The 25,999-nt window shown below is 35.2% G+C and overlaps 1 protein-coding gene and 1 pseudogene across 1 annotated transcript in view; one reads left to right on the top strand and one right to left on the bottom strand.

The window, feature by feature from the left end:
* LOC122890375 (A disintegrin and metallopeptidase domain 3-like) overlaps positions 1-25,999 on the bottom strand; it is a 120,380-nt gene that overhangs the window by 5,767 nt on the left and 88,614 nt on the right. Inside the window, exon 18 of the mRNA XM_044225999.1 lies at positions 23,624-23,738. Coding sequence (XP_044081934.1) covers positions 23,624-23,738 — 115 coding nt within the window. The remainder of the gene's footprint in view (positions 1-23,623; positions 23,739-25,999) is intronic.
* On the top strand, positions 7,619-8,060 carry LOC122889686 (annotated as a pseudogene).

The raw sequence follows: 25,999 nt of genomic DNA, 5'->3' as shown, positions 1-25,999 counted from the left end.
TTTTGATTTCTTAAGGAATCTCCACACTGTTTTCCAAAGTGGATGCACCAACTTGCATTCCCCCCAACAGTGTAAGAGGGTTCCCCTTCTCCACATCCTCTGCAACACTTGTTACTGTCTTGTTAATTTTGGCCATTCTAACTGATGTAAGGTGTATCTCAATGTGTTTTTAATTTGAATGTCCCTGATGGCTAATGATGACGAACATTTTTTCATGTGTCTGATAGCCATTTGTATGTCTTCTTTGGAGAAGTGTCTGTTCATGTTTTCTGCCCATATTTTGACATGTGTTTTGAGTTTGAGGAGTTCTTTATAGATCTTGGATATCAGCCCATTGTCCATAGTGTCATTTGCAAATATCTTCTCCCATTCTGTGGGTTGAAAACTGATTTCAAGGTTGTTTTTAAAAATCCATGTACCTTGAATTTCTGTAGGACTTTTATGGTCAGCTTGTCAATTTTTGCAGAAAAAAAAAAAATACTGCTTGGGTTGGTTAAGAATTGTGTTGAATTTGTAGATTGATTTGGGAAGTATTTCTGTATTAACAATATTGAAACTTCTACTACATGAACATAGCATGTCTACATTTTATGCAGATCTTTCTGTCAATATTGTATTTTTAGTTTTCATGGTTTATCTTATACTTCCTTCACAAAATTAATTTAAAACATTATGCTCCTTTTGGCAATATCATAAAGGGATTTTTTCCTAATTTATTGTGCTAAAATACATAATAGATAAAGTTTATAATTTTAAACATTTTTAAGTGTACATCATTATCGCCATCAGACACCAGAACTTTTTTACCCCCCAGATGGAACTTCTTAAATATTAATTTACCATTTCCAGTCCTCACCCAACCTCTGATAATTACCCTTCTATTTTTTTTCTATAAATTTGACTATTCTAGGTACCTCATAAAAGCAGAATTAGCCAACATTTTTTCTATTGTGACTGCCTTATTTTAATTAGTATAAGGCCTTCACATTCCATCCATGTTGTAGCATGTGTCACAATTTCATTCCTTTTTAAAGCTGAATAATAGTGCATTATATGTGTATATGTGTATAATATGCATTATATGTGTATACATACATACACATTATATGTGTATACATACATACATTTTGTTTCTCCATTTATCTGTCCATGGACAATTTAATGTCGGTACTTTTTAGTTATTGTAAATAATGCTCTTACAAGCATGGGTCTACAAATACCTGTTTAAATCCATGCTTCCAATACTATTGAGTATATAATTAGATGTGGAATTGCAGGATATGGTGATTTCATATTTAATTCCATGAGGCACCACCATACTATTTTCCACAGAGGTTGCAGCATTTTATATTCCCACTAGCAATGCACAAGGATTATAATTTCTCCACATCCTTATCAGCACTTGACATTTTTGAATTTTTTCACAATAGCCATCCTAATAGGTGTGAATTAGGAGTCTCATAGTTCTGACTTGCAATTTCTTAACAATTACTGATGCTGAATACCTTTTCATGTGTTGATTGGCCATTATTATATCTTCATTGGAGAAATTTCTATTAGAGTCTTTTTTTCATTTTTTTTAACTAGGCCATTTCTTTGTTATTGAGTTGTAACAATTCTTTATAAATTCTGGATATTAATCCTTCTTCAGATATAATATTTATAAACACTGGGTTATATTTTTGTTGATAGTGTCTTTTGATGAACAACATTTATTAATTAATGATGAATTCCAATTTATCTATTTTTTTCTTCTGTTGTCTGTACTTTGGCATCATATCCAAGAAATCATTGCCACATTCAATGTAATAAAGACTTCCCATGTTTTCTTCTAAGAATTTTGTAGCTTTAGTTCTTAGATGTAAATCTCTACAATCCATTTGAAGTTAAATTTTGTATATGATGTAAGGGTCTAACTTCATGCTTTTGCATGTTGATATCCTATTATCCCAGTACCATTAGTTGAAAAGAAAATTCTTTCTCTCACTGAATGATCATAGCAACCTTATTGGTTTGTTTCTTGGATCCCTATTTTATTTCACTGAAAAATCTCGGTTCTCCTATGTAACCACATATTACCCAAAGTAATGTGTCAACTTTCAAGAAGTTACAGAAGAGCCCTGGAGTCAACCTCAGGTCTTTTTATTTTAGCTTCTATTGACCATGACTGACAATTCAGAAATTTTCTTTTACTACCCATAATGATAAAGCAAAGATGTTCAATGGAGAAAGACATTTTATAATTTTTAATCAGACAAATGGAAAATAAAAAAGAATAGAAAAAATATACAGTGGAAAAAAGACAGTCTCTTCAATAAATGGTGCTGGGAAAACTGGACAGCTATATGTAGAAGAATGAAACTCGACCATTCTCTTACACCGTACACAAAGATAAACTCAAAATGGATAAAAGACCTCAACGTGAGACAGGAATCCATCAGAATCCTACAGGAGAACATAGGCAGTAATCTATTTGATATCAGCCACAGCAACTTCTTTCAAGATACGTCTCCAAAGGCAAAGGAAACAAAAGCGAAAATAAACTTCTGGGACTTCATCAAAATCAAAAGCTTCTGCACAGCAAAGGAAACAGTCAAAAAAACAAAGAGGCAACCCACGGAATGGGAGAAGATATTTGCAAATGACAGTACAGACAAAAGGTTGATATCCAGGATCTATAATGAACTCCTCAAACTCAACACACACGAAACAGGCAAACACATCAAAAAATGGGCAGAAGATATGAACAGACACTTCTCCAATCAAGACATACAAATGGCTATCAGACACATGAAAAAATGTTCATCATCATTAGCCCTCAGGGAGATTCAAATTAAAACCACATTGAGATATCACCTTATACCAGTTAGAATGGCCAAAATTAACAAGACAGGAAACAACATGTGTTGGAGAGGATGTGGAGAAAGGGGAACCCTCTTACACTGTTGGTGGGAATGCAAGTTGGTGCAGCCTCTTTGGAGAACAGTGTGGGGATTCCTCAAGAAATTAAAAATAGAGCTTCCCTATGACCCTGCAATTGCACTCCTGGGTATTTACCCCAAAGACACAGATGTCGTGAAAAGAAGGGCCATCTGTACCCCAATGTTTATAGCAGCAATGGCCACGGTAGCCAAACTATGGAAAGAACCAAGATGCCCTTCAACGGATGAATGGATAAGGAAGATGTGGTCCATATACACTATGGAGTATTATGCCTCCATCAGAAAGGATGAATACCCAACTTTTGTAGCAACATGGATGGGACTGGAAGAGATTATGCTGAGTGAAATAAGTCAAGCAGAAAGAGTCAATTATCATATGGTTTCACTTATTTGTGGAGCATAACAAATAGCATGGAGGACATGGGGCGTTAGAGAGGAGAAGGGAATTTGGGTAAATTGGAAGGGGAGGTGAACCATGAGAGACTATGGACTCTGAAAAACAATCTGAGGGGTTTGAAGTGGCGGGGGGGTGGGAGGTTGGGGTACCAGGTGGTAGGTATTATAGAGGTCACGGCTTGCATGGAGCACTGGGTGTGGTGAAAAAATAATGAATAATGTTTTTCTGAAAATAAATAAATTGGAAAAAAAAAGAATAGAAATCTAGACTATCATGGTGAAACTGAAACAGATTATAAAAATGAAATCTCATAGTATGAGTGTTCAGATGCTTTCATAATTTTTCTCCTACTCAAGAATCAATGACCAAACAGAGTATTTCTAATGATAAAAAAGAAATAAAATATGCTCATCCAGTTAGTCATACTTTGTCAGGCAATATTCTGTCACAAATATCTGGAACATTCTTCATTGTAAAGAAGATATGGGACAATATCCTTTCATCTTTTTACAACATTTGGACATGAACATTTATTTGCTATGGTTCACAAGTGGAAAAATATCCATACAAAGTTGACTGAAAAGAGTTAGATGTTGTAGAAGCAATAAATATTAACATTTTGATTGATGTTTATAAATACAAAAATATGTTCTATGTGTACAACACAAATTTGCAATTGATCTAAAGAAAAGGAAATAACAAAATATGAAATAAAACATGTACAGTATCTGGATAGAGTTAAGTTGACAGAGGAATAGGGAACCCTATTATCATCTGGTCCCTGGTATTCACCTAGATAGACATCAAATCATTCTGAACACTTGAAAAACCAATGAACTATCTGAGAAAAGAGTCTGCAATTCCACAAATAGAAAAGCTACCACTTTTTGCAAGGTAGGAGGTGTGGAGACATGAACCAGGGACATATAACAAAAGATAAACTGTAGGGGGTAGAAAAGGAGGGATCTGACTGAAGCAGACTACTGAGAAGTATTATAAGAAGTAGAACACATTTAGAAGTCAGTTGTTGTGGGAGATTTCACTGCCTGAAAGGCTCAGGTGGCAAAGCCAAGAAGAATCCTAGGTTGGAAAGCATGGTCTCAGGATACCCACGGCCACAAAAAGAACAGGGCACCCAAGCATCAAAGGAGGGAAGCTAACTGCAAACAGCAAAACTAGGCACCAGCTTTCTTCTCAGTGTTGCCATAAGCCATGAACCACTATATGGTGGGGCAACTGCTCTCTGAGCAGGGGTCCAGCAAAGGGCAGAAGTACAGCGAGTCCCCTCCCCACCCTTCCCTGGGAAGAATGGCATGGATCCACACCACAGAAGTCTGTAAAGTTTGGGGACTTAAGCAGGGTAGGATGCCGGCAGGCTGGGTGAACACAGAGTTCTGGTGAAAACTAGGGAGACAAGAGTGATTGACTGGGGTTTTTTTTTGTTTTTTTTTTTTGTTTTGTTTTGTTTTGTTTTTTGTTTTTTGTGAAGGTTCACTGAAGAGTGGGGGAAGCAAACGTTCAGCTCAGGACATCACCATCTTTAACCCCTCCCCCCATTGGTACTAAAATCCTTCAGGGAGCAAACCAGTGCCATGTGGTGCAATCCAGAACCACTTACACTGAGCCCACCCCCTGGCAAGGGGTGGTGCAATTCCCCCAGGCAAAGGTACCTGAGAATCAGTGCAACATGTCCCTCTCCCAGAGGACCAAAAGTAACATCCAGCTAATACCAAGTTTACTGATCATAGAGAAATGCAAAATGTCAGCTCCTGGGGAAAACAGTATATAGCACTCGTGTTTTTTCCTTATTATTCTTTAGTCCTTCAGTTTTATTTACTTTTTCTCTTTCAGCTCTTTTCTTATTTTATCAATCTTTTTAAAAAATATTTTTAATGAAACAAGATGGGATTGGGAGGGAGATAAACCATAAGAGCCTCTTAATCTCACAAAACAGAGGGTTGCTGGGGGAGGAGAGGTAGGGAGAGGGTGGTTGGGTTAGGGACATTGGGGAAGGTATGTGATATGGTGAATGCTGTGAAATGTGTAAGCCTGATGATTCACAGACCTGTACTCTTGGGGAAAATAATACATTATATGTTAATAAACATCATTTTTTAAAAATGAAAAAAACTTAAAATTTTTATTGTTACATTTATGTTATCCATATGTTTTTAACTTTTTGGTTTCCTTTTATTGTATTCAATTATATTTTTGTATATATATAACTTCTTTCTTTCTAACGGTGGATCGATTTCTTCTTACAAACAGACAAAAATATATCTAGGATCTAGTTTATTGTTGTATTCTATTCTACTTCTTGATTGATTTTTTTCTCATTTTTCCCCCTATTTTCTTCTCATATGTTAGTGTGTATTTTAGTGTGTTTAGTGTGTATTTTAGTTTGTTTTGCTATTTTGCTATTTTGAATTTTCTCTCTCATTCATCTAATCTTTTCTGGACATAATGGCAAGACATAAAAACACCCCAAAATAAAGAACAGGAGGGAGTACTCACTGGCAGGGATTCAATCAATATGGATATAAGTAAGATGACATACTGAGAATTCAAAACAATGATTATAGATACTATCTGGAGTTGAAAAAAGCAGAGAAGACACTGGAGAATCCCTTATTGAGAAACCAAAAAACAAACAAACAAACAAACAAAAAAAAAAAAACCCCTAATATCTAAAAAGGCCAAAATAAAAAAAGATAGCTCTGAGAGGCGATAAAAACTGAAGGCTCTAACTGCTATATGAGGCAGAGGAGTCAGTAATATAGAAGACAAAATGATGGAGAATGAGGAAGATGAGAAAAAGAGACAAACAACTACCTAATCAGAAAGGGAGGATTCAAGAGATCAGCAATAGTATAAAGCAAAACAGTATTAGAATAATTGGAGTCACAGAGGAAGAGGAAAGGGGTAGAATGGTAGAAGGTATATTGCAGCAAATTATAGCTGAGAACTCTAATCTGGGGAAAGAAAGAAGTATTCAAGTCCAGAAAACACAGAGAATCCCTCTCAAAATCAATAAAAAAAAGTTAATGGCTTGACTTATATTATATTATATTATTATAGTGAAGCTTGCAAATTTCAGAGATAAAGAGAAATCTTAAAAGCAGCTCAGGACAAGAGGTCCTTAACCTACAGAGGTCAAAACATAAGACTGGCAGCAGCCCTGTCCACAGAGACCGGCAGGCCAGAAAGAACCAGCATTATATTCAAGGTGCTAAATGAGGAAAATATGGAGCCAAGAATCTGTCAAGGTGTCATCTTGAAGAGAAGGAAAGGAGCATCCATGACAAACAGAAACTAAAAGAACTTGTGATCACTAAAGCAACCCTCCAAGAAATATTAAAGGGGATCTTTTGAGCAAAGAGGAAGCCCAAAACTAACATAGACCAGAAAGAAACAGTGACCTTTATAAATAATGCAATGACATTAAATTCATTTCTTTCAATAATTACTCTGAATATAAATGGACTAAATGCTCCGATTAAAAGACACAGGTATCAGATTAGACAAAGACCCCATCCTATATATCTGTCTATAAGAGATTCATTTTAGACCCAAAGACACCTCCAGATTGAAAGTGAGAAAGTGGAGAACTATTTATCATGCTAATGGACATCAAAAGAAAGCAAAGGTAGCTGCCTTTATATCACATAAAGTAGATTTTAAACCAAAGACTGTAATAAGAAATGAGGAAGGACACTGTATCATAAGAAAATGAGGATCAAAAAGAGGATCTAAAAACTGTAAATATGGGCGCCTGGGTGGCTCAGTGGGTTAAGCCGCTGCCTTCGGCTCAGGTCATGATCTCAGGGTCCTGGGATCGAGTCCCGCATCGGGCTCTCTGCTCAGCAGGGAGCCTGCTTCCTCCTCTCTCTCTCTGCCTGCCTCTCTGCCTACTTGTGCTCTCTCTCTCTGTCAAGTAAATAAATAAAATCTTTAAAAAAAATAAAAATAAAAAAAATAAATAAAAAAAAATAAAAACTGTAAATATTTTTGTCCCTAACATTGGAGAAGCCAATTACACAAAGCAATTGATAACAAAATTAAAGAAACAAACAAAAAAAAAAAACAAAATTAAAGAAACACATTGAAAATCATACAATAATAAAATATAGGAGAATTTGGTGGAAGTGGAGATGCCCTGGACCTCTGCAATCCAGTGGTCCCCTAGGCCTGTGGCTGCCTACTCCTACCTGCTAGCCCCAACCAGCTCCCACCGTCTTGGCTGAAGGCAAGGTACTGCTGGACCAAAGCGTCTTGTGGAATGTTTTCTGGAAGCATATGGACTCCATTTAATCCAGTGACTATCACGTCAATTGTATCTAAGTTTGACCAAGAGAACAAGGCTGGCATGAAGGTCAATGAGTTCACTGGCATGTGGAAGTACATCACAGACTGGCAGAATGTATTCTGTACCTATGATATGGACAACTCTGGGATGACCGACAAGAACTAACTCAAACAAGCTCAAGAACTAGCTCAAACAAAGCTGGTTTTGGGTACCAGCTCTCTGACCAGTTTCACAACATCTTCATTTGCAAGATGAACAACAATGACGGGGGTAGATCACATTTGACAACTTCATCCAGGGCTGTGTCATCTTGCAGAGGCTGACCATTACATTCACGTGCTATGATATGGAACAGAACTTCTGGATTCAGGTGTCCTATGAACAGTATCTGTCCATAGTCTTCAGTGTCATATAACACTGACCTTTGCAAACCAACATGACTTAAAGAAGGAAGACGAAAAATGCCAACTATCCCTTTAAACAAATGGGACTCAGCTGCAACTAGATACTGTTTTTCTTCCTTAAAGATTTTATATAATTAACATTTGGGGACCTGACTATTACTATGTTCCTAAACTGGTAAGATTTTTGCAACTGTAACAATAGTTATAATCATTATTCACAGAGACATTTGATTTGAAACTGTTCAATTGTATCATGAGTTAAGATATAATAATGTTTCACGTATCACACATGACAAAAATTCATCATGTGTATTTCTAGATAGCTCCAGTTCCATAGTGGAAATACTTTTATTAGCCAGTAGAAGTCTAAAAATAATACAGAACTTGCACAGAGGCTTTTATGTTCCTTACATTTTTAAAGTGGAGTTTATTTATTTGTTTGAATATGCAACATAAGCAATAAAGCAAATGGGTCCCTAACCCCTCCCCAAAAAGTGTAGGAGACTATAACACTCCACTCATAGCAATGTATAGACCATCTAAGCAGAAGATTAACAAGGAAACAAGGGCTTTGAATGACATAGTGGACCAGATGGGACTTACAGATATACATTAGGATGAACTGCTAAAGCAATAGGACACATTCTTCTCAAATGCAAATGGAACATTCTCCAGAATATCACATACTAGGTCACAAATCAGGTATCAACTAACACCAAAAGACTGGGACTATTCCCTGCATATTTTCAAACAACGTTGCTTTATAACTTGAACCTAATCACAATAGAAAATTTGGAAGCAAAACAAATACATGGAGGTTAAAAATCATCCCATTGAAGAATGAATAGGTCAACCAGGAAATTAGAGAATTTAAAAAAAAATGGAGAAAATGAAAATGAAAACCAGACAGTTTAGAACATTTGGAATGTAGCAAAGGCAGTCCTTAGAGAGAGTATATGGCTATACAGGCCTATCTCAGGATATAAGAAAAGTCTCAAATACACAACCTAACCCTATTGTTCAGTAAGATGGGAAAAGAACAGCAAATAAAATCTAAATCCAGCAGGAGAAGAGAAATAACAAGGATTAGAGCAGAAATCTATAATATAGAAATCAGAAAAATAGTAGAACAAATCAACAAAATGAGGAGCTGGCTCATTGAAAAAATTAATAAGATTAATAAATACCAGCCAGATTATCAAAAAGAAAAGAGAAATGTCCCAAATAAATAAGATTATGAATTAAAGAGGACAGAGCACAACAAACACTGGAGAAATACAACTTATGAGAATATTATGAGAAATTATAAATTAACAAATTAGACAATGTGGAAGAAATGGATGCATTCCTAGAAACATATAAACTACCAAAACTGAAGCAGGGAAAACAAACAAACAAACAAACAAACCTGAACAGACCTATAGTCAACAAAGAAATTGAATTAGTAATCAAAGACCTCCCCAAAAAACAAGAGTCCAGGACCAGATAATCTCCCAGTAGAATTCTATAAAACATATTTTAAAAAATAAAGAAAAATTAATACCTATTCTTCTGAAACTCTTTCAAAAAAATAGAAATGTAAGGAAAACTTCCAAACTCATTCTATGAGGCCAGCACTACCTTGATCTCAAAACCAGACAAAGGCCCCATGAGAAAAGAAAATTGCAGACCGATATCCTGATGAAAATGGGTGAAAAAAATCTCAACAAGATACTAGTCAATAGGATCCAACAGTACATTTAGAAGCATTATTCAGCATAACCAGATGGGATTTATTCCTGGGATGCAAGGATGGTTCAACATCCACAAACAAACAATGTGAGGCATCACGTTAGTAAGAAAGGACAGAAACCATATAATCCTCTCAATAAATGCAGAAAAAGCATTTGACAAAATATACATCTTTTTCTTGATTAAAAAAATACTCTCCACAGTGTAGGGATAAAGGGAACATACCTCCATAACATAAATGACATATACAAAAAACCCAACACCAAAGATGAATCTGAATGGGGAAAATCGGACAGCTTTTCCCCTAAGGTCAGGAATAGGACAGGGATGCCCACTCTCACCACTGCTGTATAACACAGTACTGAGAAGTAAAAGGCAACCCAAGCAAGAAAGAAGAAGTCAAACTTTTACTCTTTACAGATGACGTGATACTCTACGTAGAAAACCCAGAAGACTCAGCAAAAAATTGATAGAAATGATATAGGAATTCAGCAACATGACAGAATATAAAAATCAATGCACAGAATCAGTTGCATTTCTGCACATTTTCTGTCTCAGAAAAGAGAAAGACAGAAAAAAAGAGAAATTAAGGAGCTGATCCCATTTACAAGTGCAGCAAAATCCTTAAGATACTTAGGAATAAACCTAAGCAAAGAGGTAAAGGATCTGTACTCTAAAAACTGTAGAACACTCATGAAAGAAATTGAGGAAGATACAAAGAAATGGAAAAGCATTCTGAGCTCAAGGATTGGAAGAACAAAATATTGTTAAATGTCTGTGCTACCTATATATAGCAATCTATATATATATAGCAATCTATATTTTTAAAGCAATCCTTATCCAAATATGATCAACATTTTTCACAGAGCTGGAACAAATCATTTTAACATTTGTATGGAAACAGTAAAAACCCCAAATAGCCAAAGGAACATTGAAAAAGAAATACAGAGCTGGTGGCATCACAATTCTGGACTTCAAGTTCTATTACAAAATGTGACCATCAAGACAGTATATTATTGGCACAAAAACAGACACATAGACCAATGGAACAGAATAGAGAACCCAGAAATGGACCCTTTCAACTCTATGGTCAACTAATCTTTGACAAAGCAGGGAAAAATATCCAATGGGAAAAAGCTGCTGCAGAAACTCCAAAAAACAGTACAGATATTCCTGAAAAAATGAAAAATAGAGCTACCTTATGAGCCAGGAATTGCAGTACTGGGTATTTATCCAAAGAATACAAACATAGTTATTTGAAGGGGCACCTGCACTCCAATCTTTATAGCAACAATGTCCACAATAGCCAGAACATGGAAAGGGTCCTGATGTCCATAGACAGATGAATGGATAAAGAAGATGTGGTATACATACACAATGGAATATTACTCTGCCATCAAAAAATGAAATCTTACCATTTGCAACAACATGGCTAGAGCTAGAGAGTATTGTGCTAAGTGAAATAAGTCAATCAGAGAAAGACAAATTGTCGTATGATTTCACTCACATGTGGGATTAAGAAACAAAACAGATGATCACATCTGGAAGGGAGGGAAAAATAAAATACGAAATCAGAGAGGAGGCAAACCATAAAAGACTCTTAACTCTAGGAAACAAATGTCACTGGAAGGGGCAGTGGGGTAACTTGGTGATGGATATTAATGAGGGCACCTGTTGTAATGAGTCCTGGGTGTTATATACAAATGATGAATCACTGAACTCTACCTCTGAAACAAGTAATATGTTATATGTTAATTAATTGTATTTAAATAAAATAAAATAAAATAAATAAATAAAAATTTAAAAACCCATGTACAATATCTGGTGAAAAGTACAAAATTCTGATGCAGGAAATCATACAAATTCTAAATAAATTAAGTGACATACCATATTCATAGATTAGAAGTTTCAATAATATACAGTAGAGGTGTAAAATTTTCCCAAATTATTCCACAGTTTTAGCATAGTTTATATCAAGATAATAGCAAAATTTTTTAAACAAAAATAAACTTATTCTAAAGTGCATGTGAAAGGATATGCTAGGATAGCAAAAACAATTTTGAAAAAGAAGAATAAATTGGGAGGAATCACTCTTCCTAATGTCAATGATTACCATACAGTTACAGTAATCAAAACAGCATAGAAATGGTGGAGAGAATGACACACAGATCAATGGAACAGAATAGAGAAGTGAGAAATACACCAATACAGAAATGTCCAATTACTTATTGTCAAAGAGGCAGAAACATTTCAAAGGATGAGAGATATCTTTTTCAAAGTATTATGGTGGAACATTTGAAGTGACATTAGTCAAAAAATTAATCTCCCACCCTTTACAAAAAGTGACACAAAATGGATTATGTATTTATGTGTAAAACACAAAACCACACCTTTTAGAGACATCATGATAGAAATTTTTCAAAACTTAAGGTTGACAGAGTTCATACACTTGATACAGAAAGCATGATCCAAAAAGGAAAAGGAGTAAACTTTATCAGAAAAAGAATTTAAAGGAAGTTGGGTTCTGAGATAAAACCATTTATAGAAATGGAAAAAAATGTGTTCAAATCACATATCCAAAAACATATATATCGAGGAAACAAACAAACAAAAAAACTCTGACAATTCAACACTTAAAAATTCTAATAAGAAAGTGGGCAAAGATTTTCAACAGATGAATGGATAAAGAAGATGTGGTCCATACATACAATGGAATATTACTCAGCCATCAGAAAGGATGAATACCCAACTTTTGCATCAATATGGATGGAACTGGAGGAGATTTTGTTAAGTGAAATAAGTCAAGCAGAGAAAGTCAATTATCATATAGTATCACTTATTTGGGGAACATAAGGGATAGCATGGAGAAAGAAGGGGAAAATAAGAGGGGAGCAGAGTGGGAAACAAACTGTGAGTGACTATGGATTCCAGGAAACTAACTGAGGGTTTTAGAATGCAGGGGCATCAGGGGATGGGTTAGCCCAGTGACTGGGTATTAAGGACGACACATATTGTATGGAACACTAGGTATTATACACAAACAATGAATCATGGGACATATCAAAAACTAATGATGTACTGTATGGTGACTAACATAACAAAATAAAAAAAAGTAAATAAATAAATATAAAAAGCAGGTATAAGAAAAATAAGAAAATGGGCAAAGATGTGAACAGATTTTTCACTGAAGAGAATATACAGATGCCAAATAAACATGTTTAAGATATTCAACATCATTATCCATTAGGGAAATATAAATTAAATCTACAATGAAATATTAATACACACCTAATAGACTTTCTGGAAAAAAAGCATTATCATCAAATGTTAGTAAGGATGCCAAAACTCTGGGTCATTCATATAGTATTGGTGGGAATGCCAAATGTTACAGTCACTCTGAAAAATAGTTTGGTAGTTACTTTTAATATAAATGGGTTCCCATTGACCCCCCAATTGCACTCTTGGGGATGTTTCTTGGGGAACTAAAATTTTACATTCGTGCAGAGTTTTCTACACAATTGTTCACTTCAGAAATCTCCATAATACCTAAAAATTGGCAAAACACCCAAATGTCCATCAATAGTTTTGATACATCCACACAAAGGAATACTAGTCATCAATAAAAAGAAATGAAGTACTTATCCATGCAAGAAACTTCAACGCAGTTGGTAGAAATTATGGAATAGAAAAAAGTGAATCTCCAAGAGATACAAACTGTATGATTCCATATATATATAACACTCATGAAATAACACAATTAGAGGCAAATAGTAGTGATTGCCAAGAGTTAGAAATGGCAGAGAAGGGGATCAGTAAGGCTATATAAAGGGGTGATATTAGGAGCCGTATAGTGATAATACAGTACTGTATCTTGATTGTGGTGGTGGTTACATAAATTTGAACATGTAAAACTGCATGAAACTAAATACAAACACACACACATATGTGCTTATACACATATACACAAATTAGTGCATGTATACTATTGAAATCTGAATATGGTCCGTGCATTTTAATAACACCTATTTCCTGGTTTTACTACTGTGCTATAGTAATAAAACATGTTAACATTTTAACACTGACAGAATCTGAGTAAGGGGTATACAGGTCTTCCATCTGCATTTCTTTGCAACTCTTTGTGATCTATAATTACTTCAAGATAAAAAGTTAAATAAAAATCACAAGGAGATATCATTAGACATCTGCAACTGGCAAAAAAAAAATCAAATAAAACAGAACAAAAATGACAGTACGCTTGTGAAGTATGGAGCATCTGCGCGGAGAAACTGAGACTCTTGTAGATGAATGGGAAGGAGTACTAGCATAGTCACCTTAGCAATAGTTTGGCTATTTCTTATAAAATTATATTGTATCCCCAGATATTTATCAACCAAAGGAGAGAACTTACATATACAAAAAAGCCTATATGCATATGTTTCTTTAACTGATGAATGGATAAAGATGTGATATATAAATAAATAAATATTTATACATATCTGTATACCGATATAGTGGAATATTAGTTATTAAAAAGAATGAAATCTTGCCATTTACAGCAATGTGGAAGGAGCTAGAATGTATTATGCTAAGTGAAGTAAGTCAACCAGAGAAAGACAAATAACATATGATTTTACTCATGCATGGAGCTTAAGAAACAAAACAGAAGCACATATGGGAAGATAGGAAAAAAAGGAAAAAAGGAAATAAACCATAAGAGACTCCTAAGGATAGAAAACAAAGTGTTGATGGAGAGAGATGGTGGGAGATGGACCAGGTGGGTGATCATCATTAAAGACAGCACTTGTAATAAGCACTGGATGTTGCATGTAAGTGATGAATTACTGGATTTTTTTTTTAAAAGATTTATTTATTTGAGAAAGAGAGGGTATGAGAGAGGGGCAGAGGGAGAAAGAGACGTAAGCAGTCTTTGCGCAGAGCATGGAGCCTGGACACAGGGCTCTATCTCACAACCTTGAGATCACAAACGCAGCAGAAACCAAGAATCAGGCACTCAACTGACTGTGCCACCCAGGTACCCCAAATTACTGAATTCTACTCCTGAAACCATTATTGCACTGTATGTTAACTTACTAAAATTTAAATAAAAAACTTTTTTAAAAAGCCTACTTAACAATAAAAGAATGAATTATTTAGCAGCACCTAGCAGGCTTAGTAGTAGAACACATGACCTATTAAAACATGGCAACAGGAATGGATCTCAAATTCTTATGTACTATATATGACATTCTGGAAAAGACAAATATATAGGAACAAGAACAGATAATTGGTTGCCAGGAATTGTTAGTGAGGGATGATATGAAGGGGGCAGCCAGAGGGAAATTTTGAGGTGATAGATCTATTGTGTATCATGACTGGCAGTGGGAACAAGTATTTTTTCAATACTCATTGAGTTATATACCACAGAGTGAATGTCACTGTGTATTATTTTTTTAAATGCAAACACATTCAATAAAAAATATTTAAAAAGAGACAACAGCTAAAAGGTTTCTTAAAATTTCCCCAAACACAGTAAGCTATAGACTCAAGAATCACAGCCAATGCAAGCAGGATAAATTAAAAAAGAAATGTGTCCTGATAAATTTCAGACAAACTGCAGATAATCATATAAACATATGAAATATAAACATATAAAATAAAAACATATAAAATGTCTGAAACTCAAAGAATAAAGGAAACATTATATTATTGGGATGAATAGAATAATAAGAATGACACTGTATTCTCATCAGAAAATGTAAGCTTAGATACAACTAGATTACATCCTTGAATGGCTGAAAGAAAAAATTCTCAATGTAGAATTCTAATTCCAGTGAAAATATTCTTCACAAATTAATACATTTTTATAAAAAACATTTTAAAAACAAAAGCTGATACAACTGTTCATCACTAGGTAAAACAAAAAGAAGTACAAAAGGAAGTTTTTCAGATAGAAAGAAAATGCCCACATGGAATTTGAATGTGCTTGAATAATTGAAAAGTCCTTGGAAACAGTAAATGGCTAAATGTAAATATTTATATTAAAATACTTTAAAATTCCATTGCCTATTTAAGGCAAATCTAATAATGTACTATCAGATTTACAACAATAAAAATACAATATAAAGTAAAAATACAAATGATGTAAAGACATTAATGAAATTATACCATTAAGATTTATACACTGTGAAGTTTAGAAAAAAACAAGTATATTTGTTCATGAATGTTTATCAAATAAAATTTTAAAATTGTTTGTACCATCTACTATCCATATGCAATGGATATGGAAGATCTGATTAATTTTCCCTTTTGAAAAGGGAAACTTAAAAGATGCAACTTGCAGGGGGGTGGAGAAAGATGGTGGAGGAGTAGAAGACCTAAATATCCTCAGGTCTCAGGAGTTCAGCTAGATAGTTATCAAACCATTCTGAACACCTACGAACTCAACAGGAAATCAAAAAAGAAGAGCACCAATTCTAGGAATAGAAAAGCAACCAGTTTCTGGAGGGCAGGATATGCAGAGAAGGGAATTCAAGGAGATATACAGGAATATAGACCACAGGGGAAGGGGCTGGCTCCTGACTAGTGGTAGAGCAATGGAGCCAAAATCAGAACTTTTAGAAGTCTTCTCCACTGAGGGACATTGCTCCAGAGGTTAAGCGGGAAGTGGAGCCCTTGTGGGGAGTGATCTCAGCAACCATGGGATCACAAAAAGACCAAGGGTATCTGAATGTGGCAGAGTTGTCAAGTATCAGTGCGGGGAAGCTGACTGCAGAGACCAGAGCTGAGGAGGGGGCTCTCAGCTTGGGCTTACCATAAGCTATGATCCGAGGCACAGTGAGGTCACTACTCTTCAAGCAGGGACCTCATAAGTGGCAGACCCAGGGAGAAGACCTGCTCCTTCCTCCTCCAGGAAAAGTGGCATGGGAGCATGCTACATGATTCTGCTAGGTTTGGAGACTCCAACTGGGACCATGCACCAGAGATAGAAATGTTTGGTCACAGGCCAAGTGAGCATGCAGTGTGGCCAGAGACCAGGGAGACAGCAGCGATTGACTGCTTTTCTCTGAGGGTGCACTGAGGAGGGGGCCCCTGTGCTCTCAGCTTCTACAGGACTGGAGATTGAGAGGCCACCATTTTTATTTCCATCCTCCAAAGCTGTATGGAAAGTGTTTAAGGAACAAAAGTGACCAAAAGCAAACCCAAGCAGATGACCTAGTCTGGCCCTTGGCAAGGGTGGAGCTATTCCACCTTGTTCAGAGACATTTGAGAATCCCTTCAACAGATCCCTCCTCCAAAGGTTAGCAAGCACATCTAGCTAAGACCAAGTTAACCAATCAATGAGAACTGCAGAATTCCAGAGCTAAAGGAATGCAACATATAGAATTTATGGCTTTTTCCCCATGATTCTTTAGTCTTTCAAAGTTAATTTTTTTTAATTTTATTTTTTTCTTATTCCATTTTTAAAAAAATTTTCCTCTTTCCTATTTTAATCTTTTTAAACAATTTTATCAATAATTTTTTAAAGATTTTTATTTATTTATTTGACAGAGATCACAGGTAGGCAGAGAGGCAGGCAGAGAGAGAGGAGGAAGCAGGCTCTCTGCTGAGCAGAGAGCCTGATGTGGGACTTGATCCCAGGACCCTGGGATCATGACCTGAGCCGAATGCAGAGGCTTTAAACCACTGAGCCACCCAGGTGCCTTATCAATAATTTTTTAAAAATTTTTTTAAATTTTCATTTATAGTCATATTCTATCACTTTGTTGGTATTTAACTTTATTTTTTTTTATACACAGATAGTTTTTTCTTTCCTTAAAATTTTGGGATACAGTTTCTTCTAACAGACCAAAATATAACCTAAATCTAGTGCATGGCTTTGTTCTAGTCTCCAAACTGATCCCCTTCTTTCCTTCTTTTTTTCTTTCTTTTCTAAACTTCTTGTCAATTCCTGTTTCAGAATCTTTTTAAATTTTCATCTTTACAGTCACATTCCATCCCTTCATCATGTTTATCCTTATTTTTGTATATATATGTTTTTCTTTCTTTAAAATTTGAAATTTTGGGAGGCAGTTTCTTTGAAAAGACCAAAATGCACCCCAAATCAAGTGTGTGGCTCTGTTCTATTCACCAGTCTCTCTCTCTACATACACACACACACACACACACACACACACACATACACATCATATAAATTATAATATGCATATGCATATATTTCCTTTTTCTCCTTTCTTCTCCCCTGCTCTGGTTTTAGGTCTCGTCCAATTTAGTTAATGTATATTTTCTTGGGGTTCTTGCTACCTGTTTAGTATGTTGTTTCCTTATTCATTTATTCTTATCTGGATAAAATGACAAGGTGGAAAAACTCACCTTAAAAAAAAAAAGTAAAGGAGGCAGTATTGAAGGCTAGGGACCAAATCAATACAGACATCACTAAGATGTCAGAACTACAGTTCAGAATGACAATTATCAAGGTGCTAGCTGTGCTCAAAAAAAGCAAGAAAAATCCCTTCCTGGAGAAATAAAATTCCTTTCTGGAGAAAAAAAAAGAACTAAAATCTAACCAAGTTGAAATTTTAAAAAGCTATTAATGAGGTACAAGCAAAAATGGGTACTCTTCTGCTAGGATAAATGAGGCAGAAAGTGAGAATTAGTGATATAGAAGATCAAATGATGGAGAATAATGAAGCTGAGAAAAAGAGAGATAAACAACTACTGGACCACAAACAGAGAATTTGAGGGATAAGTGATACCATAAGATGAAACAGTATTAGAATAATTGGGATCCCAGAAGAAGAAGAAGAGAGAGGAGGGCAAAAGGTATATTGGAGCAAATAATAGCAGAGAATTTCCCTAATTTGGTGAATTAAACAAGCATCAAAATCCAGAAGGCCCAGAGAACTCCCTCAAAATCAATAAAAATAACTCAACACCCTGTCATCTAATAGTAAACATTACAGGTCTAAGTGACAAAAAGAAAATCCTGAAAGAAGCTTGGGGCAAGAGGTATGTAACACAATAGTAGAAATATTAGATTGGCAGCAGACCTATCCACCAAGACATGGTAGGCCAGAAAGGACTTTCATGATATAGCCAAAGCAATAAAAGAGAAAAATATGCATCCAAGAATACTATATCCAGTTAGGCTGTCTTTGAAAATAGGAGAGATAAAAAGCTTCCAGGGCAAACAAAAATTAAAAGAATTTGCAAACACCAAAGCGGCCTTTTGAAAATATTGAAAGGGTCCTCTAAGCAAAGAGAGAGCCTAAAAGTAGTAGACCAGAAAGGAACAGAGACAATATACAGTAACAATCACCTTACAGACAATATAATGGCACTGAATTCGTATCTTTCAATAGTTACCCTGAATCTAAATGGGCTAAATGCTCCAATCAAAAGACACAGGGTATTAGAATGGATTATAAAAAAAAAAAAATCAATATGGTTTTTGCAAGAGACTCATTTAAGACCCAAAGACACCTCCAGATTTAAAGTGAGGAGGTGGAAAACAATTTACCGTGCTAATGGACATCAGAAGAAAGCTGGGGTGGCAATCCAAAGATGATAATAAGAGATGGAAAAGGATACTATATCATACTTAGAGGGTCTGTCATTCAAGAAGATCTAACAATTTAAATTATCTATGCCCCTGACATGAGGAGCCAATTATATAAACCAATTAGTAACAAAATCAAAGAAACACATTGACAATAATACAATTATAGCAGGGGACTTTAACACCCTCCTCACCAAAATGGATTGATCATCTAAGGAAAAGATCAACAAGGAAATAAAGGCTTTAAAAGACACACTGGTCCAGATGGACATCATAGATACTTTCAGAACATTCCATCCCAAAGCAACAGAATACAAATTCTTCTCTGGTGCACATGGAACATTCTCCAGAAAATATCACATCCTGGATCACAAATCAGGTCTCAATTGCTACCAAAAGATTGGGCTCATTCCCTGCATATTTTCCAACCACAGCGCTTTGAAACCGGAACTCAACCACAAGAGGAAAATTGGAAAGAACTCAGATACATGAATGCTAAAGAGCATTCTTCAAAAGAATAAATGGGTCAACCAGGAAATTAAAGAACTTAAAAAAATTCATGAAATAAATAAAAATGAAAACACAACTGTTCAAAATCTTTGAGACACAGTAAAGGCAGTCCTGAGAAGAAAATATATGGCAATACAAGCCTTTCTCAAGAAAAAAGAAAGGTCTCAAGTACACAACCTAACCCTACACCTAAAGGAGCTGGAGAAAGAAGAGCAAAGAAAGCCTAAACCCAGCAGGAGAAGAGAAATAATAAAGATCAGAGCAGAAACTAATTAAATAGAAACCAAAAGAACAATAGACTAAATCAATGAAACTAGGAGCTGGTTCTTTGAAAGAATTAATAAGATTGATAAATCCCTGAACAGATTAATCAGAAAGAAAAGAGAAAGGACCCAAATTAATAAAACCATGGATGAAAGAGGGGGGATCACAACCAACACCAAAGAAATACAAACTATTATAAGAACATATTATGAGCAAGTATACGCCAGCAAATTTGACAATCTGGAAGAAATAGATGCATCCTAGAGACATATAAACTATCAAAAATGAACCAAGAAGAAATAGAAAACCTGAATAAGACCCATAACCAGTAAAGAGATATAAGCAGTCATCAAAAACTTCCCAAGAAACAAGAGCCCAGGGCCAGACGGCTTCCTAGGGGAATTCTACCAAAGATTTAAAGAAGAATTTTAAATTTTAAATTTTAAAATTCAAGAATTTTCTCTTGAAACTATTCCAAAAAAATAGAAAGGTAAGGAAAATTTCCAAATTTATTTTATGAGGCCAGCATTACCTTGATCCTAAAACCTTGATCTCAAAACCCCATTAAAAAGGAGAATTACAGACCAATATCCTTGATGAACACAGATGCAAACTTCTCACCAGAATTTTAGCCAATAGGTTCCAACAGAACATTAAAAGGATTATTCACCATGACAAAGTGGGATTTATTCCTGGGCTCAAAGTTGGTTCAACATCCACAAATCAATCAATATGATACTATATATTAATAAAAGAAATAACAAGAACCATATGATATTTTCAATAGATGCTAAAAAAGCATTTGACAAATTACAACAGACTTTCTTGATCAAAACTCTTTATAGCGTAAGGATAGAGGATACATACCTCAATATCATCAAAGCCATCCATGAGAAACCCACAGTGAATATCATTCTGAATGGTGAAAAACTGAGATTTTTTTCTCTAAGTTCAGGAACATGGCAGGGCTGTCCATTATTACCACTGCTATTCAAGATAATACTAGAGGTCCCAGCCTCAGCAATCAGACAACAAAAAGAAATTAAAGGCATCCAAATCGGCAAAGAAGAAGTCAAACTTTCACTATTTGATTTGAAGATGATATGATACTTTCTGTGGAAAACCCAAAAGACTCCACTCCATAACTGATAGAACTCACACAGGAATTCAGTAAAGTGTCAGGATATAAAATCAATGCACAGAAATCAGTTGCAGTTCTATACACCAACAGCAAGACAGAAGAAAGAGAAAGTAAGGAGTTGATCCCATTTATAATTGCACCCAAAACCATAAGATAACAAGGTATATCTTATACCTTATAAAATAACAAGGTTAGGCATAAACCTAACCAAAGAGGCAAAGAATCTGTACTCAAAAAAATATAAGGTACTCATGAAAGAAACTGAGGAAGTTTCAAAGAAATGAAAAAATGTTCCACACTCATGGATTAGAAGAACAAATATTGTGAAAATGTCTATGCTACCTAAAGCAATCTATACATTTAATGCAATCCCTATCAAAATATCATCGATTTTTTTCAAAGAAATGGAACAAATTATCCTAAAATTTATATGGAACTAGAAAAGACCCCGAATAGCCAGAGGAATGTTGAAAAAGAAAATCAAAGCTGCTGGCATCACAATTCCAGACTTCAAGCTCTATTATAAAACTATAATCCTCAAGACAGTATGGTACTGGCACAAAAACAGACACGTAGATCAATGGAACAGACTAGAGTGCCCAGAAATGGACCCTCAACCCTGTGTTCAACTAATCTTTGACAAAGCAGGAAAGAATGTCCAATGGAAGAAAGACAGTCTCTTCAACAAATGCTGTTGGGAAAATTGAACAGCCATATGCAAAAGAATGAAACTGGACAATTTCCTTAACCACACTCAAAAATAGACTCAAAATGGGTGGAAGACCTCAGTGTGAGACACGAATCCATCAAAGTCCTTGAAGAAAACACAGGCAGCAACCTCTTCGACCTCAGCCACAGCAACTTCTTCCTAGAAACATCGCCAGAGGCAAGGGAAGAAAGGGCAAAAATTAACATTGGGACTTCATCTAGATAAAAAGCTTTTGCACAGCAAATGAAACAGTCAACAAAACCAAAAGACAACCAATTAACTGGGAGAAGATATTTTCAAATGACATATCAGATAAAGGGCTATTCTCCAAAATCTATAAAGAACTTATCAAACTCAACACCCAAATAATAACAAACAATCCAATCAAGAAATGGGCAGAAGACAGGAACAGACATTTTTGCAAAGAAGACATCCAAATGGCCAACAAACACATGAAAAAGTGTTCAATGTCCTTGGCATCAGGGAAATACATATCAAAATCACAGTGAAATACCACCTCACATTACTCAGAATGGTTAAAATTAACATGTCAGGAAATGACAGATGTTGGCGAGGATGTGGAGAAAGGGGAATGCAGGCTGGTGCAGCCACTCTGGAAATAAGTTTGGAGGTTCCTCAGAAAGTTGAAAGCAGAGCTACCCTATGACTGGCAATCCCACTACTGGGTATTTATCCTAAAGATACAAATGTCGTGATCCAAAAGAGCACATGCACCTGAATGTTTACAGCAGCAATGTCCACAATAGCCAAGCTATGGGAAGAGCCTAGATGTCCATCAACAGATGAATGGATAAAGAAGATGTGATATATATTATGCAGTCATCAGAAAAAAACAAAATCTTGCCATTTGCAACAACATGGATGGAACTAGTGGGTATTATGCTAAGAGCAATAAGTTAGTTGGAGAAAGACAATTATCATATGCTCTCTCTGATATGAGGAATTTGGGAGGAAGGATGGGGAGTCATGGGGGGAGGGGAGGGAAAAATTTTAAATGATGGGATCAGGGAGGAAGACAAACCATAAGAGACTGTTAATCTCAAGAATTAAACTGAGGGTTTGGGGAGTTGGGGAGGGAGGGAGGGATTGGGTGGCTGGGTGATGGAAAATGGGGAGGGTATGTGCTATGGTGGGTGCTGTGAATTGTGTAAGACTGATGATTCACAGACCCCTGAAGCAAATAATTATATGTTAAAAAAATTATATGTTAATAAAAAAAAAAGCAACTTGGTTGTGAACTAGCACATCATGATAGTTAACTTCCTGGGAATATGCAGAATATATATTAAAACTATCACCTATTGTATATTTTAACTATACCTATCACCTATCTAGAGAATTCTGTTGTATATGTAGAAATGTTTTTCATAACCGTGGTTAAAATTAATCACTTCTTAATTGGATAAAAGCATATATAAAATTTTGATTGGCAATATGATACAGAGCTGTACTGTTTAATATAGTTGCCACTAAGTCACAAGTGGCTACTTAAATTTAAATAAAGTAAAATAAAATGGAAATCTTCATTTCCTAGTTGCACTATCCATATGTCGGGTGCTCTATAGTCACATATTCATTGGAGATGTAGACCCTTACTGTATGGGCAGAAAGCTCCTTGAAGCACACTCATCTAGATACTAACATGCTTTACTCCAAAACCCGTCATCAATACTTCCTCCTTTTGATGTTCGTGACGGTATACAAAGTGGAGGAGAATATCCAACATCACAGTGACAATGAAAAAAATTATTGCAAACCTGAAATCAAAGCCAATAAAAAAATAACATTTTATATACAACATAAAAATTAAATGCATTACTCTGATTGTTAGTCAATGTAAACTATTGAAGTATTGTAATTTATATATTATCGATGCTTTTTACTTAATGTGGAAAATAATATTTTTAAAAATAAAATGTAATATAATAAATTCCCATGAAATTTATTACAATTATACCTTTCAAATATCATAGAGATTTTCTTTTTTATTATTATTATTTTTAAATTTCTTTTCAGTGTAACAGAATTCATTGTTTATGCATCACACCCAGTGTTCCATGCAATAGGTGCCCTCCATAATACCCACCACCAGGTTCACCGAACGTCCCACCCCCTGCCCCTTCAAAACTCTCAGATTATTTTTCAGAGTCCATAGTCTCTCATGGTTCGTCTCCCCCTCCAATTTCCCTCAACTCTCTTCTCCTCTCCATCTCCCCATGTCTTCCATGTTATTTCTTATGCTCCACAAACAAGTGAAACCATATGATAATTGACTCTCTCTGCTTGACTTATTTCACTCAGCATAATCTCTTCCAGTCCCATCCATGTTGCTACAAAAGTTGGGTATTCATCCTTTCTGATGGAGGCATAATACTCCAATAGTGTATATGGACCACATCTTCCTTATCCTTTCGTCTGTTGAAGGGCATCTTGGTTCTTTCCACAGTTTGGCGACTGTGGCCATTGCTGCTATGAACATTGGGGTACAGATGGCCCTTCTTTTTACTACATCTGTATCTTTGGGGTAAATACCCAGTAGTGCAATTGCAGAGTCATAGGGAGATTGTTTTTTGCCTCATGTATTTTTTAAGTAAAAGTAGATAACCTTCTTGACACAACTGAAATGTCTTATTCCAGAAAAGCATAAAATTATGAACCAAAAATTATACTAATCATCAGGAAAATGTAAATCAAAACCTCAATGAGGTATCACTTCACACCGTTCAGAATGGCTAGTATCAAAACAAGAAAAACAGGATTTAGAGAAAAGGGAACAATTGAACACTGTTGGTGGGAATGTAAATTGGTACAGCCACTGTCAAAAACATTATGGAGGTTCCTCCAAAACATAAAAATATATACAATCCAGTAATTCAAAAACTACTCTTTACCCAATGAAAACAAAAACACTAATTAGAAAGGCATATGTTTCCTGCAGCACTATTTACACTAGCAAAGATATGGAAGCAACCTAAGTGGTTATCAGTAGATGAATGAAGACGTGGTATGTATATATATACAATGGAATGTTACTCAGTCATAAAGAGAGAGAGAGAGAGATCTTGACATTTTTGACAATATGGATGGACCTAGAAGGTATTGTGCTAAATGAAGTAAGTCAGACAGAGAAAGACAAATGCCATTCTGATTTCACTCATATGAAATCTAAAAAATAAAATGTATAAACAAACAAAAAAGCAGAATTAGACCTATAAATACAGTGAACAAACTGTGGTTACCAGAAAGTGAAGTAATGGTGAGAAGGGAGTGGGAGTTGCAGGCATCGGTTATGGAATGAGTAAGTCATGGGGCTAATAAATATAGCATAGGGAACATAGTCAATAATATTGTAATAGCAGATGGTAGCTACACTTGTGGTGAGCATAGCATAATGTACAGAGTTGCTGAATTACTCTTTTATACCTGAAACTAATGTAACACTGTGTGCCAACTATATTTCAATAAAAAAATATAAAATAGTAGGAGTTAAAGTTTTTCTTGAATTGTGTTAAGTTAAAAAATAGCTGTTATAAAATCTTTTACCAAAAATGGGAGAAAAAAAACAAACAGAAGTTTGCTTAATGACATACCAAATACCAAAACATATTTTGCTAGATAGGAGGGTTAGAAATTATCTCCAAATGTCATCTGGTGGATAAACTGAAAGAAGGATTGGAAGCAGAATAGGGAATCTAGAACTAGGTCATGCAAAAACTGAATAAGAAAATAAATTAAATTAAAATAAGAAAGAAATAAAGAAATTTTTAATAGGCACGTAAGTGATTAGGGAGAAAATCTGAATACAAGACATGCAGGTAGGTCACTTTATTCCCAGATTATTATATAAAATATGAAGCATTGATATGGCAAGAGGCACCAGCCACAAAGTTAAAGCCTAAATGTATGTTCAGGAAAACAAAGTTTACACAGTTTCTATTCCCTAGTAGATAATTTCACAATGTATAGACAAATAAAAATGCAATTGGCAATTATGACCATACATATATTGTGCCTAAAA

The sequence above is a fragment of the Neovison vison genome, chromosome 11, assembly GCF_020171115.1.
Source record: "Neovison vison isolate M4711 chromosome 11, ASM_NN_V1, whole genome shotgun sequence".
Lineage (NCBI taxonomy): Eukaryota > Metazoa > Chordata > Mammalia > Carnivora > Mustelidae > Neogale > Neogale vison.
Note: the sequence above shows the minus strand (reverse complement) of the source record. Positions and strands in the feature narration are given on the sequence as shown.